General features: G+C 33.2%; 3 protein-coding genes across 3 annotated transcripts; 1 reads left to right on the top strand and 2 right to left on the bottom strand.

Moving 5' to 3' along the window:
• The first annotated feature begins 489 nt into the window (after positions 1-489).
• Positions 490-2,090, top strand: LOC125054893 (INO80 complex subunit B). The gene is made up of 3 exons (XM_047657037.1): positions 490-817; positions 891-1,234; positions 1,352-2,090. The coding sequence occupies exons 1-3, from the start codon at positions 766-768 to the stop codon at positions 1,889-1,891; spliced, it is 936 nt and encodes a 311-aa protein (XP_047512993.1). The 5' UTR covers positions 490-765; the 3' UTR covers positions 1,892-2,090.
• On the bottom strand, positions 2,087-4,273 carry LOC125054894 (BTB/POZ domain-containing adapter for CUL3-mediated RhoA degradation protein 3). The gene is made up of 3 exons (XM_047657038.1): positions 3,927-4,273; positions 3,570-3,829; positions 2,087-3,484 (listed from the first exon to the last, which is right to left on the bottom strand). Exons 1-3 carry the CDS (start codon positions 4,090-4,092, stop codon positions 3,032-3,034), a joined length of 879 nt encoding a protein of 292 aa, XP_047512994.1. The 5' UTR covers positions 4,093-4,273; the 3' UTR covers positions 2,087-3,031.
• Positions 4,274-10,012: 5,739 nt separating this feature from the next.
• LOC125054892 (organic cation transporter protein) lies at positions 10,013-15,811 on the bottom strand. The gene is made up of 8 exons (XM_047657036.1): positions 15,274-15,811; positions 15,085-15,164; positions 14,254-14,413; positions 13,064-13,390; positions 12,207-12,431; positions 11,625-11,842; positions 10,594-10,793; positions 10,013-10,261 (listed from the first exon to the last, which is right to left on the bottom strand). Exons 1-8 carry the CDS (start codon positions 15,489-15,491, stop codon positions 10,061-10,063), a joined length of 1,629 nt encoding a protein of 542 aa, XP_047512992.1. The 5' UTR covers positions 15,492-15,811; the 3' UTR covers positions 10,013-10,060.
• Between the last annotated feature and the right edge of the window lie 898 nt (positions 15,812-16,709).

The following is a 16,709-nucleotide window of genomic DNA, read 5'->3' as shown; positions in this document are numbered from 1 at the left end:
GATGACCCCATCGCCTAGTGGTGAAATAATCTGTGACAGAGGTTATGTGTGCAATCTGTCAACCTAGTGACAGTGCCACTGCCATGCTGTTGCTTTCGTGCGTTAGACAAATGGGCAGGCTCGACCGGGACAGTACCACTGTTTCACACAAAACCCGCGTAAAGTGATGTAATAAGTAGATCTCATTGTACTCGCGTTTCGTGCGGTGAGTGAGACTCCCAGGCCACCGCCTGCAACTCGCGCGCGAAATAAAGCGCAAATTCGGCCCCACATAGAGTACTGTTCTGACCTCCAGGCGGGAGCTCCCCAGCACCAGCTCCTTCCACTTGACCGCATTCAATGAAGAGCGATTCGAATCATCGTAATTTAAAATAAAAGCTATTTGTACAAAATTTGGCAGACAACTAGACAGACACAACTTTTTAAAAGAAGGTTGTTATTATTTTTCTATGGCAATATTTTGCGTAATTTGATCATGACATTGACAATTTTAAAATCAAAATTCAAAACGCCAGGAACTGGGAACATCAAAAGTCAAAACATTGTTATATGTTTATTTACACGGAAACGACATTACATTATAGCCTCTAATTTTTATATTTAAAATAAAAATAATTAGAATAAAAGTTATCTTGACAGTTTTCTACAAAGCCACCAAGGATTGTTTTATTTATAAAAAAACATTTAATTTAATAACCAGCAAGGAAATTTTCTTGTATGCCTCTTCACGTTTATGAATACTTCATTACTTCTTAACTAGTCAATATGGTCCGCAGACTTCGTGAACAAAGTACTACAGAAGATGAAATAGTAATTGGTAAATATAATTTTATGAAATATTTAATTGATAATTGATATAGAACTCTTAAGAATTATAGATCACTTTACAGATACATCACCACAAAAAAAGCATAAGCGACATAAGCATAAGAAGAAAAAAAGAAAGCCTGATTATGAGTATGATAGTGATACCTCTATTGATGTGTCCCATGAAGATGTACTGGATAAGCCATATAAAATAAAAAGTAGAAAAGAAGCCCCTGGCACAGCTGCTGAATTACTAAAGGCTCAAACTATGAAATCATCTGATTATCGTAAGTCTATGCCAGGATCTTCATCAACCACTCCCCCAAAAGTGCCCTCCAAGAAAAAGAAAGGTAAAGGTCGTGATAGTGGTACATCTAGCGAAGAAGAGAGATGGTTGGATGCCATTAAGTCAGGCAAACTGGAAGAAGTAAGTAAAGTGCTTATTAAACTGAAACTTCATAAATCTCTTTTAAATGAAATCTGCCCACAAATGGCTAACGGAGATTACGGAGATAACATTATTCAAATACTTGTTATTTTATAGGTTGATGAAGAATTAAAGAAAATAAAACCAAAAGACCCCAAAATGATGACTGCTAGACAAAGAGCAATGTATGAAAGAGGTACTGACAAAGAAACTAGCCCCGGTGGAGAAGTGTTACTTGCTTTACCTTCTGGATACAAAGAAAAAGTGATGACTGCAGAGGCTCTTCAAAAAGCTGCTTTAAAGTCACAAAAACGAAAACAATTAGCAGATGAAAAACGAGAAAAGGATAAAAAGAAAACTATGGATCGACTTCTAAAAAAGCAAGAATCAAAAAACCTTAAAAACGCTCACAGGGGCAAACCAACAAGGAAACAAGAACCAATGATTGTTTATAAAAATAATAATAACACAATAACTTTAACTTTTCCACCAGGAATGGAAATTCCTCTAACATGTAAGGCTACTATTGACCAACCAAAGGCTTTAAAATGTGGGATTGAAGGCTGTAATAATGATAAAAAATATAACTGCTCCAAAACTGATGTACCACTTTGTAGTTTAGAATGTTACAAAATTAATATTGCACTTCAACATTAATAAAGCGCTGCCTGTTTAGTTTATTATATGCTTGGAGAAGGATGTTCTTGGTTTGACTTTTAGGTAATATGTGTTCATCATTCAATAAAACCATTATGTATACATATTGTTTTCGTAATACTAAAGTGATATAGAAGCCTATTTAAGATTTACAAATTGTATTGGACATATATTTGAGAAATTAAACAAATACCATACATTGAGTATAATTTATTTGGATTATGTAAAACTTCATAAGGATAAAAGAATAATATATATACACACCAAATATAAAGATTCTAAAGTATTCTCATCTTGATGTACTTTTCTTCAATCCCAATCTATATAATTTATTTTTGTAACAAACTTCAGAATCATTGCATTTTTAGATGCAGGAAACAAATTATTTATAAAGTTATAGAATAATCTTGAAGACAGTATATTATTAGTATTTGGTAAATTACATAAATAAAAAGCTTCTATGGACTATTTGATTTATTCACTTAATTTAGGTGAATAGAAACTGCATTTTCTTGCAGCAATAAAAACATATTGTGGCCCTGTGGTTTTCACTATAACAAAATTGTCATGTATTCTGTACTTGAAACTGAGCAACCATTAAATATTCTTATTTACTATACAACATCGATTTGGCAATTTAATTGAGCTATACATAGGGTAGGTATACATTTGTTATAACATTATATTTTTATTAACTAATTCATTTTACATCCGATAGCCATAATACATTATGTTATTACATTAAGAGACTTTAAATAACCCATGTGCAAACAAATTTAAAGTTTATAGTATAAGTAGGAATATCTTATTTTAAATTTGGGAATTAACAGTTCCTTTTCCTTTCCTATGACTTGTTATTTGTATTGAAGATAACACTAGCATCAGATTATATTATACACTTAACACAACAGATTATAGAAATACAATGACAGTCCATTTTCACCTTGCTCCTTTATCATAAATGCTGATTTCAAATCATCAATATTCACGGACCTACATGATAGACTTGGAGAAGTCTACTTTGGTCAAAGTTTAGATACCAAAACATGGCAGCCAGAAAGGAGGTAGAAAGCAACCAGTTAGGTATCAGACATTAGTCCTTTTAGAGCTCCTAAGGCGAGCTAAACCATTCTGTAACTGCTAAGACTGATTATTTTGTTTATTTGACCTGAGTCGAGCAAGTCCAGAACGCTCTTCCTCTTCATCACTAGTACAGGAGAGCCCTCCAACTGCACCTCGAGAAGATGTTGCCTGTATTAAGTCTTGATCTGGTCCATTTCTACTTTCATAAAGCAAAATCCCCAAAGTCTCTTCATAAATTCTAGCCTCAGGAAATTCAACTTTAGTGTGCTTTCTGTCTGTTGCATACACAATAGAAGTACAGCAAACTTCAGCACACTTTTTGCCATGTCCAAAGAAGGACCAACAACAAATTTCATTAGAACCAATTACATCTTTTATGAAAAGTACTCTTCCGCTGAAGCGCAGCGACAGCTTGTCAAACAACTCTATATTCTTAAGTAAATTGTCATCAGAAGTGCTTGTGTAGGAATATTTATTATTATGTCGGTTAATAAGCAGTTTAACAACAGGCTGAAAAAATTAAGAACATTATTAGAGATGTCAAAAAAGTTATAGCACTTAAGTGCTATTAAGAAGATAATTACTTAAATATTACCTTAGAAGTTGACATAATGAGTAATTGTTCTTCTTTTTGGGATGTAATTAGAGGAACTCTACAAATAGGCTCAGCTTCCCTTTCTTTCTTGGCTAATGCCTGTTGGCATGACTCGGTCAATTCCTCAATAAGAAAATATTTGGCTTCAGCAAGCAATTCTATAATCTCACGATACGAATCTGGTAATGCAACAGTACCATCTCGCAAATAATTCAAAATGGTACCAAAATGTCTTCCACAGCGATCAATTAGAATCCAACCTTTAAAAACATTCATTTCAAATAAACTCATTACATTTTTTATATTATGCAGAATATACAAGAAACATTAATTTTGTTCATGAAAATGTGAAGTTACCTTCAGAATCTGTCAAGACTTCCATTCTACCACTGAACATCGTCCTTAACATGTTATCACTCTTTGTTAATGTCCCAATAGTTGTGTAAAATAATGTACCACCCACGTTTAATTTAACATATTGGGATGGGCTGCCTTTTATCAGCGTTTTGTGATCGCCCGACATTTTCAATTGGTTTTTGTAGTTGCGTCCACAGTATATTGTTGAAGTTAAGCAATCCTACAATCACCAGCAGTGTAGGTTATTGAGGAAGGTTTTTCCCGTTATAAGAATTATATCAGCCTATAGCCATTATTGTTTTTACTGAATTACTAAGACAAATCAATAATTATTACAACCCTCAAGCCTCAGATTTTTTTTTTTTTTTTTTTAATTTTATGACCTGGTAACAAAGACCTTTAAGTCATGACTTATTTGGAATATGTATGTTCATATAATTTGGCGACACTAACTTCACTTCACTAAATTTCATCACTTAAATTGTTTGAATTGTATTTTTTATGTAATTATAAATAGGTTTATAGGATGTTGGATCTTTTAGTAAAACGTTGAGGAGCGGCGGGCGGGAGGAAGAAACACACTTATATGCATTGGTAACACTAAGTTCACTAGCCAGCACAAGTCTTTGAATGAGAAAACTTTGGCAATCAAAAATAATGTGGTGGATCGTTCCTTCTTCTGCTTGACAATGATTACATTGATTGTTTGAAACAATCCCAAGTCTTGCTAGGTGTGACGGCGCAATATTATGACCAAATCTCAATCTGTTTATTGTTGTAATGAAATCTCTACTTTCACTAGATTTTAATTTGTCATACCATGGTTTAACAGGTATGTTATCTTGGATACTTCCATACCACTTTCCCTTGTTTTCCTGGTCTTTCTTCCACATTTCTGTCCACAGAGTGTAAATGTTTTCCTTAATATTTAGAAAATAATCAGTAAAAGGAACGGATACTGAGTCTGTAACGTCAATACTGTTTATAGCATCACATGCAGCTTCGTCAGCTTTTTCGTTGCCGGTTATGCCTTTATGTGAAGGCACCCACATAAAATATATATTTACATTCTTAAGATGATATTTAAACAATAGGTCTTTTATAATATACAAAATATAGTTGGTTTTATACTTTACAGAAACATTACTTAGACTCTTTATCAGACTTAAAGAATCCGTTATTATTAAAAAGTATTTACAGTTATTAATTACACTAATTTGCAGTAAAGCCTGATAAACGGCATAAGCCTCTGCAGTAAAAATGGAACAAGATCTATTCAAAACGAAGCTTTGAGAAAACTTGGCATTTGAATCATAAAAGGCTGCATGAACGTGATTATTTCCTTTGCTGCCATCAGTATATATAGTGTAATATCTATTATTTTGTGACAAGAATTGCATCATATCAGAATTATTATTAATTGTACTTGAGATAATGTTAACTGGATGTGAAATGGAGTGATAGCTGCTAAAGTAACATGGCCAAAGGGACTGTTTTCTGGTCTTTTTATACTTATTATTTATTTCCAGATATATTGTGGACAAAGGTGGTGTATATTTATTGAGAAGAGTTATTCCAGTTAATAATGAAGAAGGAGTAATGTCTAGGTATGGTGCAATCTTTTTAACTATTTGCATATTATTAGAAGATAGTAATTTGAGACAGTACCTGTGTGCAAGTAAGAGTCGTCTTAATATTAATGGCATAACTTTTGTCTCAACTTCCATGGCCCTTATGGGAGTTGAGCACATTGCACCAGATATTATTCTCAAAGCCTTGTTCTGTAATAAATCAAGTTTATTTACATGTGGACTATTTAAATAAGCTAAGGAGCTATAATCAAAATGACTTCTGACAATCGATTTGTATATTAAAGATAGTATTTTGGGGTCTGCACCCCATGATACTCCAGCAAGACATTTCATTATATTAAGACCTCTTAAAGCATTTTTGGAAATATGTTTAATATGTGTTTCAAAATTTAATTTCTGATCTATTACTATTCCTAAAAATTTCTTACTGGTTACCTTGTTTATAATTTCACCATTATAAATAACATTATAGATTGGTGTATCCTTGCTGAATATCATAACATTGCTCTTGGATGGGTTAATTTTTAAATGTAAAATGTCATTATAATAATAAAACAATTGGGATAAAGCTACATTAATACTGTCTGTTGCTGCTTGTAAATTATAGTTACTACTGTACAAAACGATGTCATCAGCAAATTGTAAAATATTTACATTATTGTTTACATTGTCTAAGAAGTTGCAAATTTCACTAGTGTAAATATTATACAATAAAGGGGATAAGGTAGCACCTTGCATTGTGCCTCTCGAGGCAGATTTTGGACCATATAATATATTATTGTGTTTTACATACACTGTCCTTTCATTTAAGAAGTTATATATCCATTTACAGAGTTGTCCCGGTATTGCCAGCCCTGACATAACTTTCACGAGTATACCAGGATCTATACTGTCAAAGGCACCTTGAACATCAAGGAATATACAAACAGTATGTAAATTATTTTCCTTCCCATGTTTCAGATCAGATATTAAAGAGATGAAACTATCAGCACAGCTTCGCCCTCGTCTAAAGCCATATTGGACATTGGGAATGATGTGATTAGCTTCAACATACCAGTCAAGACGGACTTTTAACATTGATTCAAAAATTTTGCCAAGACATGAAGATAAAGATATTGGTCTATATGAGCTAGCAAGTTCTGGTGCTTTGTCTGGTTTAAGTATTGGAATAACACACTGTGTTTTCCATGCCTGTGGAATATAGTTGTTAAGCCAAAGAAGATTGAGAATGTCTAGAAATATTTTTTGAGCTGATTCATCCAAATTTTTAATCAATAGATAAGGGTAGTCATCCATACCAGGTGTTGTATTACGTCTAGATTGTAAACTTATTGAAAATTCTGACCAAGTAAAGGGTTCAAGTAAAAATTTAGAATTTTGATTGTCATTGTTTAAGTTAAAATAAATATTCAGGTTACTAGTCTCACTTAAATTACTATTATCTGTTATGTTATCTAAAAAGGTTGGTATGAATTCATCTCTACATGACCTATTGCCAGTTTTAACACGTTTGAACATTTTAAGTAAATTCCAAATCTTACTAATGGGTGTTGTTCTACTGAAAGTATTAGTTAGATTATTCCAACCAATTTTTTTCTGCTCTGCTATTGTTCTTTTTTTCTGTGCATCCTTTCTTTTATAGTTAATATAATTCTCTATGGATGGTACACTTCTATATAATTTTAAAGCATTATAAGATGCAATGACACTTTGTTCACAAATATCATTCCACCAGGGTGTGGGCAATCTACTTTTGAAACTGTTTGATTTTGAAAGTTTAGGTATTGTCATAGTTTTTAATGTATCCAAACAAGAGCAGAAAGCACTATAAGTTAATATAGGGTCATCAAAATTTATGATAAAATTATTGAAAACTGTTCTGGAAAGAGTGTTGTATTTAGTCCAATCTGCCTTTTTATATAAAAATCTGTCTACTGGTGAACCAATGTGATATTTATCAATAGTTAAGGATATTTCTGTTATTGTAGGGTAATGATAACTACCCATGGCATTGTCATGTACATACCATTCACACATAGATGCAAGACTAGCACTGATGAAGCTTACATCAATAGCAGAAGGATTTCGTCTGGGTTGGTTGACAGTTGTAAAACTACCATCATTCAAAATGCATAAATCTAAGTCATCAATAATATTAAATAAACTGTGGCCTCGACTCTTACTAGATAAACAACCAAATGCTATATGGTGAGCATTAAAGTCACCACTTACAAATATTGGTTTTGGAAGATTATTAATAATACTATGTAATCTATTTAATCTGATATGACGACTAGTCGGTGGACAGTAAACACAAAGAACAGTCAAATTACTGCTTACTGTTGATAGATTCAGAGCGGCAGTTTGAATGTCCTCATAGAATCTAGTGTTAATAATATTGTACTTGAGGAATGGTTTAATTAATATTGCCACACCATTATGACTATTCTTTGAATTTTTATTATAAATATTGTAACCTGGTATTTTAAATGTGTTATCTTTGAACCATGTTTCGTTAAGTAGGCATATATCAATGTTTTGTTGTTTCAAGAATTGAATGAGCAGGGGTCTTTTACTATTGGCACTTTGAATGTTGTATTGAGCAATACGTAGCTTAGACTGTGTAGGACCTAGATCCATTATTTTAGATTTTTAATTAAGATTTCCCTAATTGTTTTCACTGTAGTAGGTGAATTATCACCCTTATTGCCTAGCTCCACCAATGTCTGTACAAGGGCCATAAGTACATCATTGTTAGAGACAATTTGATTTTTAATGTCTTGTTGTTTATTTACATTATCTATATGTGTATTTACAGGATTATTTACAGAATGATATACAGGCTTATTTACAGGCTTATTTACAGATTTATATACAGATTTATTTACATTATTATATACAGGTGTTTTCGATGTTGGTAGTGGTGGAAAGTCATTGTCATTTATTTGTTTAGTTAAGGTAGCACTTGCATAAGTAATTTTAGTCTTTTTTTCCATAATTTTCTTCATTTTAATTGGACATACTTTTGAAATAGCTAGATGAGGTCCGCTGCAATTAACACAACAGATTTCAGTTGGCTTGTCGCATTCCTTATATAAGTGCTCACCTCCACAAATTGAACATTTTTGTTTACCGTTACATATTTTTGCTGAATGGTTAAACTTGAAACATTTGAAACATTGCTGTAAAGGAGGTATATAATCAAAAACTCTGTAAGAGAATAAATCATATTGAATATTGTCTGGTAGAATATTGGATAGAAATGTGATGCTAACAGTTTGTAAAGGCACATATTCCTGACCTACTTTTTTCGTGAATCTTCTGATTGCTATTATTTCATAAATTGATGTTAGCCTACTGTACAACTCTTTATTTGAAATGTTAGTGGGAACGAATCTTATGATTCCTGTCTTTTCTATCTGTGCAGCAGGAATGGAAGCTTTCAAGTCATATTTTTTTAAAAATGATGTATTGTTGATAAAGTTATTTGCCGTATTATATTGTTTAAATATAACTGCAATTTTACTGGCATTCACTCTTTGAATTGCCGTCACACCTTTAATTTCATTTGAAAAAATGTGATTTAAGTATATGGGGCTCTTGTTGCCCAGTCTATCCTTATTGGTAGATTCAACAAATACTTTAAAGTCAGTATTTACTGAGTTTTCGGGATAAAGTCTTTTATAATTAGGTTTGAAAAACGGTAAATAGGAGTCTTTTCGCTCACCGCCACCGCCAACGCCAGAGTCCTCCTTGGAGTCACCACCACGATCCTCCACGCGAGGACGTTTATTTGAGGTGGGCGGGTTATCCCCGCCCCCCTCGTTACCCTCCATTTCTAACAGACACCACCTCTAAATTCTGATATTTTCACTAAATTTTAAGCTAAAATAGCTAAAATTTAAAATAAAATTAATAAAAACTTAAAATGTACGCGCGCTCTTTTTGGAGTTCCCGCCCAAAAAAAAAGACAAGCCTCAGAAAATAAGCAATAACCACAGAGTCAGACCAAAGTCCAAAGCATTAGCAACGATTGTCATTGTCAAAATATCAATCACTTCATAGTTTTTTCGTGTCTAAGCAATAGCAGATAGACCACAGATTGCGAATAGAAGTTTTATCATAATTTATGATTTTAGGGAGCGTTCAAGTATTACGTCACGCAATTTTTGGATTCTTGAACCCCCCATCCCCCCCATAACGCGCCATAACGTTTTTCTGTACCAATAGAAAAACGTTTCGTGACCACCTACACTACCTGTTTGTACCTAAAAGTTACCATTATGTGGTGTAACACAAATGTACAGTACGTAAAGACGAAAATAATATTAACAATAACGCGTAATTCTATCCCCGCCCCGCACTGTAACGTTTTACAAAAGGACCCCCTCCCCCCCAAAATTCGTTACGTAATACTTGAACGCTCTCTTACATGGCATACAGGAGATGTGATGAAAAGAGGATAATATTATAATAATAAAAGAAAAAAAAAAAAAAGATCGTCAATTATATAACAAATAACTTTCACAATATAATAATAATTTAACTAAAATCTTCAGTACGTTGTATTTCACAAGAAACTTTTGAAAAATGAGTTCTTTTACTTCCAAACACTTTAGCATCTTCTATTGTCTCCGGCAGCTTGGCGTTTAATGTTTCCGGTAAAAACATTGAAATAAAAACGCTTAGCAAACAAGAAGTCCCAAGAATTAAGCCAGGTAAACGTGGATCGACCCGGCGTCCCTGAAAATTTACATGGATTTAAATGTGTAATATATAATATTTTCATGTATGGGAGCAGTGTTTGCATGCTAAAACTACCTTAGTTCCGTTACATTTCATGTAGTAGGCATTTTGACGAATTTAAAGGAAATGAAAGATTTGAATTTAATTTTTAATTATAAGTGTCAACCCGTGACCATATACGCTGACTGATGTGTTATACTCACCTAAATAAAAAATATTAATTTCATCACAATCATACAAAATTTATAATGATCTACAATCTAAATAATCATGTTGGATAACTTATCGGCACTACACCTTTCAGAAAATTAAAACAAACGTCCACTTACTAAATACAAAATATAAGGCGCTAGAGCTGAAGCTATGCCCGATAAAACATTTCCCAAGGCGAGTCCTGATTGTCTGAGGCAGGTAGGATATATTTCCAAATTCAGTAAGTTGATTGCGAAAAAGGAAACGGCTATAGTTAGCCTTCCAATTGTAATTAGTGCAGTACTAATCCACCACGCGCGAAGCCATTCAATGCTTGCTAGAAAAACAAATATGGAGATATTTACTAGTATTATAGTTTTTGAAGTTATACTTCTTTAGGCGCGTTATGAAAAATTTATGAGAGTGAAATTTTACGATGCGCGCGCACCTGTGACACAAAATTGGGAGTGTGATTATAGCGTGCGCGAGCGAGATAGGAATAAGACAATCTACAAGTAAAAAGAAATAGAATATGCGTGAAGTTCGTATGCCAAGAATTTTAAATGACCATAATGACATTTGTCATTTACCTTTTAAACAAATAAAGGAGTTTTAATATTTTTTTATTTAAATAATGATTATTTTTAACTAAATAGAATTTATGTTACACTTAATGTAAGAGAATAATAATAAATAATTATTTATTTAATTTTTCAATAATGACTCCTTTTTCAGTCTTTGATTATTTAATTGTAATTAATTATTTGCATGCAATCACAAACTATTTTTAATAATGCCAAAGAAGTATAACTTCTTAAGCGCGTACATAAGTACACGCACCCTTTTTTTTAAATCATACGATACGATATTTTCGTTACACAAATATAAATATTATGTTTGTAGGAAGAAACAAAGCGGCTAGCTAGTTTTATAGATACGTTGAATATTGTTGAGTTTAATTTGTATAGTTGGATGTTATGCCAAAGGACTTGGTCGCGCAGCAACAATCTTTAATAAAAAAACAAAAGAAAAAAAAATGCATGTCGAATTGTCTGTCTACGGGTTCTTTGAAGCCGGTTAAAAAATATACAGTAAATAATAAATATACTATATATCAATAAAACATGGACCAAGCGAGACTCATTTTCGAATCATCAAAAATACTAACTCATTTCTCTCAAGGCAACAATAATCCATATAGTTCCGATGACAAAGAACGAAGCAGAAGCAGAACGTCGTCTCCCAATATTGTTACACAACCAAGCTCCTATAAAATTGGAGGGAATCTCGGCCAGAGCTTGAATGGAGAATTGTATGAACGGATTGGAATCTGATTTTTCACCCGTGCTCAAAATTAGTACTGAATAACATATTGATACAAAAACCCTGAAAATAAAATAATCACACTGTTAAAGATTTTTTTATCGAAGCGAGCCCTAGGACGCCCGAAAAACGCAGCCATGGACACTCATTTTAGCGGGTGCAATGCCGGCCTTTGAGGGAGAAGTATATATTAAAGGAAGTATATGTTTTATGTCACAATTCTGAAAATAATGCAAAAAAATATATTTTAAGAACACATGTTTCTTTTGATAAACGTGATTTTAAAAATTGTTCGTAATAAAAAAGTGAAACAAATTAGAAATAAGTTAATTTATGTACAGTACAATGTTTAAATACTTTCAGCAAAAGGCCAAAAATGTCCTGTTCCATGTTAAATGCCAAGATTTGATAAAGCGTAGATACTTGCCATAATAAAAGAATTAAAATTGTATTAAATGCTAATCTTGCTCCAGTAAATAAGGCCAAAGGTCCAAAACTACTAGAGGACTTCTGTTTCCTAACCGATAAAAGCTCCTTTTCGGTTTCAGGCTTTAGTTTTGAATTATTTGCTTCAGCTATTTTATTTAAAAGTTTGACGCATTGCTTTGACTTCCCTTCTACATACAGCCATCGAGCTGATTCTGGTATATTCCTAAAAGTAAACGCGATAAGATTAATTTCACAGTTGAATAATGATATTATCTGGATTTTAATACGAGAGTAATCAGCTCTTGATGCCTTCTTAACTTTAATTATAAATAAAGGGTAAAATCTACCAAGCACCATCAAATCTATTTACCAATAAATTGCATTACTTAGAAATTCGAACGAGCCAAGTCGAGCCAGTAGTGTTATCTGATACAAGAACTAGAGTTGGCACTCGAGCTTTGAGCGACCACTCAGCATTTTATTAATCCAACGTCCCAATAAAATGTAAGTATTTCCTTTATAAATGCAGATATCACGGCTACAATTACGAATCGTCGGTATTTTAGACCGCTTTTGTGGTTTTTATGTTTCATGATTTCTAATTAACGTCAATATTAATAAACGGCTCCCTTATGTGCTTGTTACAGACTGTTTGAAGAATGGTTTAGATTTTACGCTCTTGTGTATCTGTAAGATTCGACATAGAGGAGTCTTACTATGTGGTTAGACTAAGTCTCGACTCTAAAATATAACAATAGCTTTATTCAGTCCGGTGAATAAGATCCGTCTAAATGCTACCAGATAAACCTTAATCTGATATGAATCTTAGCAACGTTAAATATAATAAAACCTTACCAGGAAAACATAATAAATGGCAACAAAGGAGCAGTGGTGACGATCACGAATGTTTTCCAATCGCGAAGCCACCAATAAAGAAAAGGCATAACTGCCAATCCAATACTAAACGCTGTGTATCTTAGCGAGGTAGTAAAAGACCTTCGAGCAGATGATGACATTTCCATGGAAATAACGGAAAGTGTCTGAGGCACAGACCACGAGGGTAAAGTAGCTATAATACATCCAACTACGAATATTATAAATGACGAGCCAGCCATCAAAGATACCAGTCGGCCCACAACTATCAGTGAAAGTGATAGTACGTAAGTGGCTCGACGTCCGTAGCTGCAAAATAAAACAAATAAGTTAGTGGTTTGCAGAGATAATACTAAAAAGCATTATCGGACAGCACACGATAAGAACTTTGGCCTTTAATTTTTAGCACAAGAACTACATCATCAAAGATGGTGCTTTTAAAGGTATCGGGTGAAACGAGTAACAACACACAAGTTTTTATATTTTTATTAAACTTCAATAATAATTGACGAGTAATAAATAAAATACAGGACAAAATCATTTCGCGTTTAGTTAATTAACTGATCATTCGAATTGGATGTTAATTGTTTCTATCTTATGCGTTTCTATTAATTATTATTATCTAATTTTAAAATAGATTTATGAAAATTCTTGACAAATAAAATAACCAGTGCGACCATAACTTTTGGTCTTCGGTAGTTGCCCTCAAATTTCCGAATTTGTTTACTTTAAAATTTTAGAGGCCCTAAGATAACCAGCGTCCTCATTTATTTTTATATACAATTTACGTTATAATATGCGGCAAACTGGTAGAAGGCTCCTCTGATGTTAAGTCAGACCGCCGCCCATAGACACTTACATTGCCAGAGGGCTTGTAAGTGCGAACTCGTATTCGACCCAAAGTCGAATTGGTTCGGAAATACTTCAGTGGGCGGCTGGTTCCACATAGTGATGGTGCGCGGCAAAAGCTGCATTAAAAACGCTCAGTTGTGGAACGACACTATTGCCTGATACACGCATGGTTTTCTAAATAGGAACTTGCAAGATATTTTCACCTTCATAGATAGAACAATCCATTACAACTCAGCAGGGTTTCGAACGCACGATCCCAGACTTGAGTCGTACAATGCAACATAATAATAAAGATTAATTTTAAATTAAAAGATACGTACACATCACCGAACCACCCGAAGAATATCGATCCAAACGCTTCGCCAATTTTACTGTATGCGAAAATATTAGCTATATTTATTTCTTGATTACACACCCAGTTCTTTTCAGATGGTATAGTTGTCCCGTACCAAGTCGTATCGTATATATAAGAATCACATTCTACAAAATCGTGAAAGGTAAACAGGTTTTTCATATTGTTAATAATTTATTTGTCGGGATGCATTATCCCATTGGAATTAACTTAAGTGTAAATGGGTCGGTCACACCGCTCGCATAAAAAATGCCAGATGGACAAAGAGGGTAACAGGGTGGAAAAGGCCAGATGGATAAACAGGGAAAAGAAAGAGAGGTCGCCCTGTATTGTATTGTGCAAAAGCACGGTGGTCTGACGAGCTTAGAGAAGTTGGTGGAGAAGATAAGGAGAAAAATGCTCAAGATATGGAACCAGTTGGAGGAGGCCTATACTCTATAAGAGGTCCTTGGAAAAATCATAATTATTTCTGTATACAATTGTGGTTTTGTAAAGATGGATGAATGTTTCAATGAATAAACGAGGTTTAATTATTAATATTAAATATTTATTTGGAGTTTACGTAATAGGAATAGTGTTTAGTTTAATATTTAGTAACTGGGTTAGTATAATGACTGTAACATTTCTAATCAGACTAATCCTTCGATTTTCGTATCAGATTTATCCAGGCCGGTATAAAATTGTTGATAAGGAATACGCAATGTTTTGTTTTATTAATTCTAAGGTAATAACTAAATTACAAATAAAATAACTACATAACATGATAAAAGTTCATTATCATACGTAAGTAGTAACGTACCTGTTGTTTTATTACTTAAATCTGGGTCAGTGTAAATTATACAACTCTCAAATGTAATTTCACCCTTTAAATTCGTCTGGCTGTAATTAAATATTATAAAATTGGACAACATATTAATTATGTGAGGACTGTATATTTGATCACAATACTGAATAAAAATACTTTTATTCAGTTAAATTAAATACTTACTGTGGTATATGTTTCAATTTCCAATCATAACCGCTGTAGTTTTGTGGTTTCTCGGGATATTTACATGTATATGGAGTTATTGCTAAAGACATAATAATATTCATATAAACTATACTCCAAAAAAATATTAAAAAAACATTGTACTTTATGTCGAAACTCTTTTGAAATTTCCCCTCATCTCCGATTTCGTACAGCGCTTGATCGTATGCACTATCCATTTTCACCTTTTACACTTAACGCAACGATAAAATCAGAATACACAATGTTTCGTATTTAACAACGAGTATTTAATCTTTTAGACGTCTTCTTTGAGATAACAGTATTTACTAACTCGATAACATTTTATTTTTAATAGTAATATGAGAAATAATGTAATTAGTTAAGATGAGGGTATTACGATAGTATTATATCATTATAAAGATGTTGGTGTATAATGCGGGATGTTATTTGTACATTACGTTACCTATATGTATAAAGATAATTTGATATGATTTTAGATTTTTGCTATAAATATTATGTAAGTTTATAGGCTTCGAGAACACGCTCTAGATAAATAAGTTATATATGGTCCAATCTAATTGTTACAAAATTGAATAGGTAGATACGTAGGTAGTATAGTACATCATACGTGGGTAACACTGAAAATTTTTAGAATTGGCCAGTTAGAAACATTGCTTATGAAAACTTTTTTGAATTTAAATTTTAGAACTCTTTGGTAACCTAATTTAGTATATTGCATTAATTTGTCATTTGTTTTTGTGAATTGGCGGCAAATCTAAAACACTTGTTAAACGTGAAAATTAACCTAACGCGAGAAAATGTTTGGTCAAAGATTTATTATTACTTTCTATGAGGGCTTAGTCATCAACAATGCTGTGATAGGCTGCGATTAGCATTTCTTAACGAAGCCCCATCTCGTGCCACTATTTACAACTGCTTTAACGAGTTTAAGCGTGGACGTAGCAATCTCATTGATGATCCGCGTGAGGGACGTCCTTTAACAGCAACTACTGAAGATAACATCAGTGCTGTGCGACGAATGATAGAGGAAGATAAGAAAGTGACCTATCAGCAGATATGTGCAAGCCTAGGCATTGGTATGAGTCAAGTTCAAAAAAATAATACACGAACATTAAGGCGTCAGGAAGCTTTGTACCAGATGGATTCCCCATACTTTAACCGACGACCAGAAACACCTTCGCATGTCCTGGTGTCGCCAAATGTTAGATAAGTTCAACGGCGGTGACTCAAATGCTGTATTTGACATGGTCACAGGTGATGAAAGCTGGATATATTGCTACTAACCCAAAAGAAAAGACAAAATTCGAGGTATTCGCTTTACGAGCCCTGCAGATGCGGTGAAAGCGTACGAAAATGCCATAGAAGAGACCTCTAAGGAAGAATGGGCCCATTGCTTTTCTCAGTGGTTCCATCGA

Source organism: Pieris napi, chromosome 12 (genome assembly GCF_905475465.1).
Source record: "Pieris napi chromosome 12, ilPieNapi1.2, whole genome shotgun sequence".
Taxonomy (NCBI): Eukaryota; Metazoa; Arthropoda; class Insecta; order Lepidoptera; family Pieridae; genus Pieris; species Pieris napi.
This window is presented reverse-complemented; position numbering and strand designations above follow the sequence as displayed.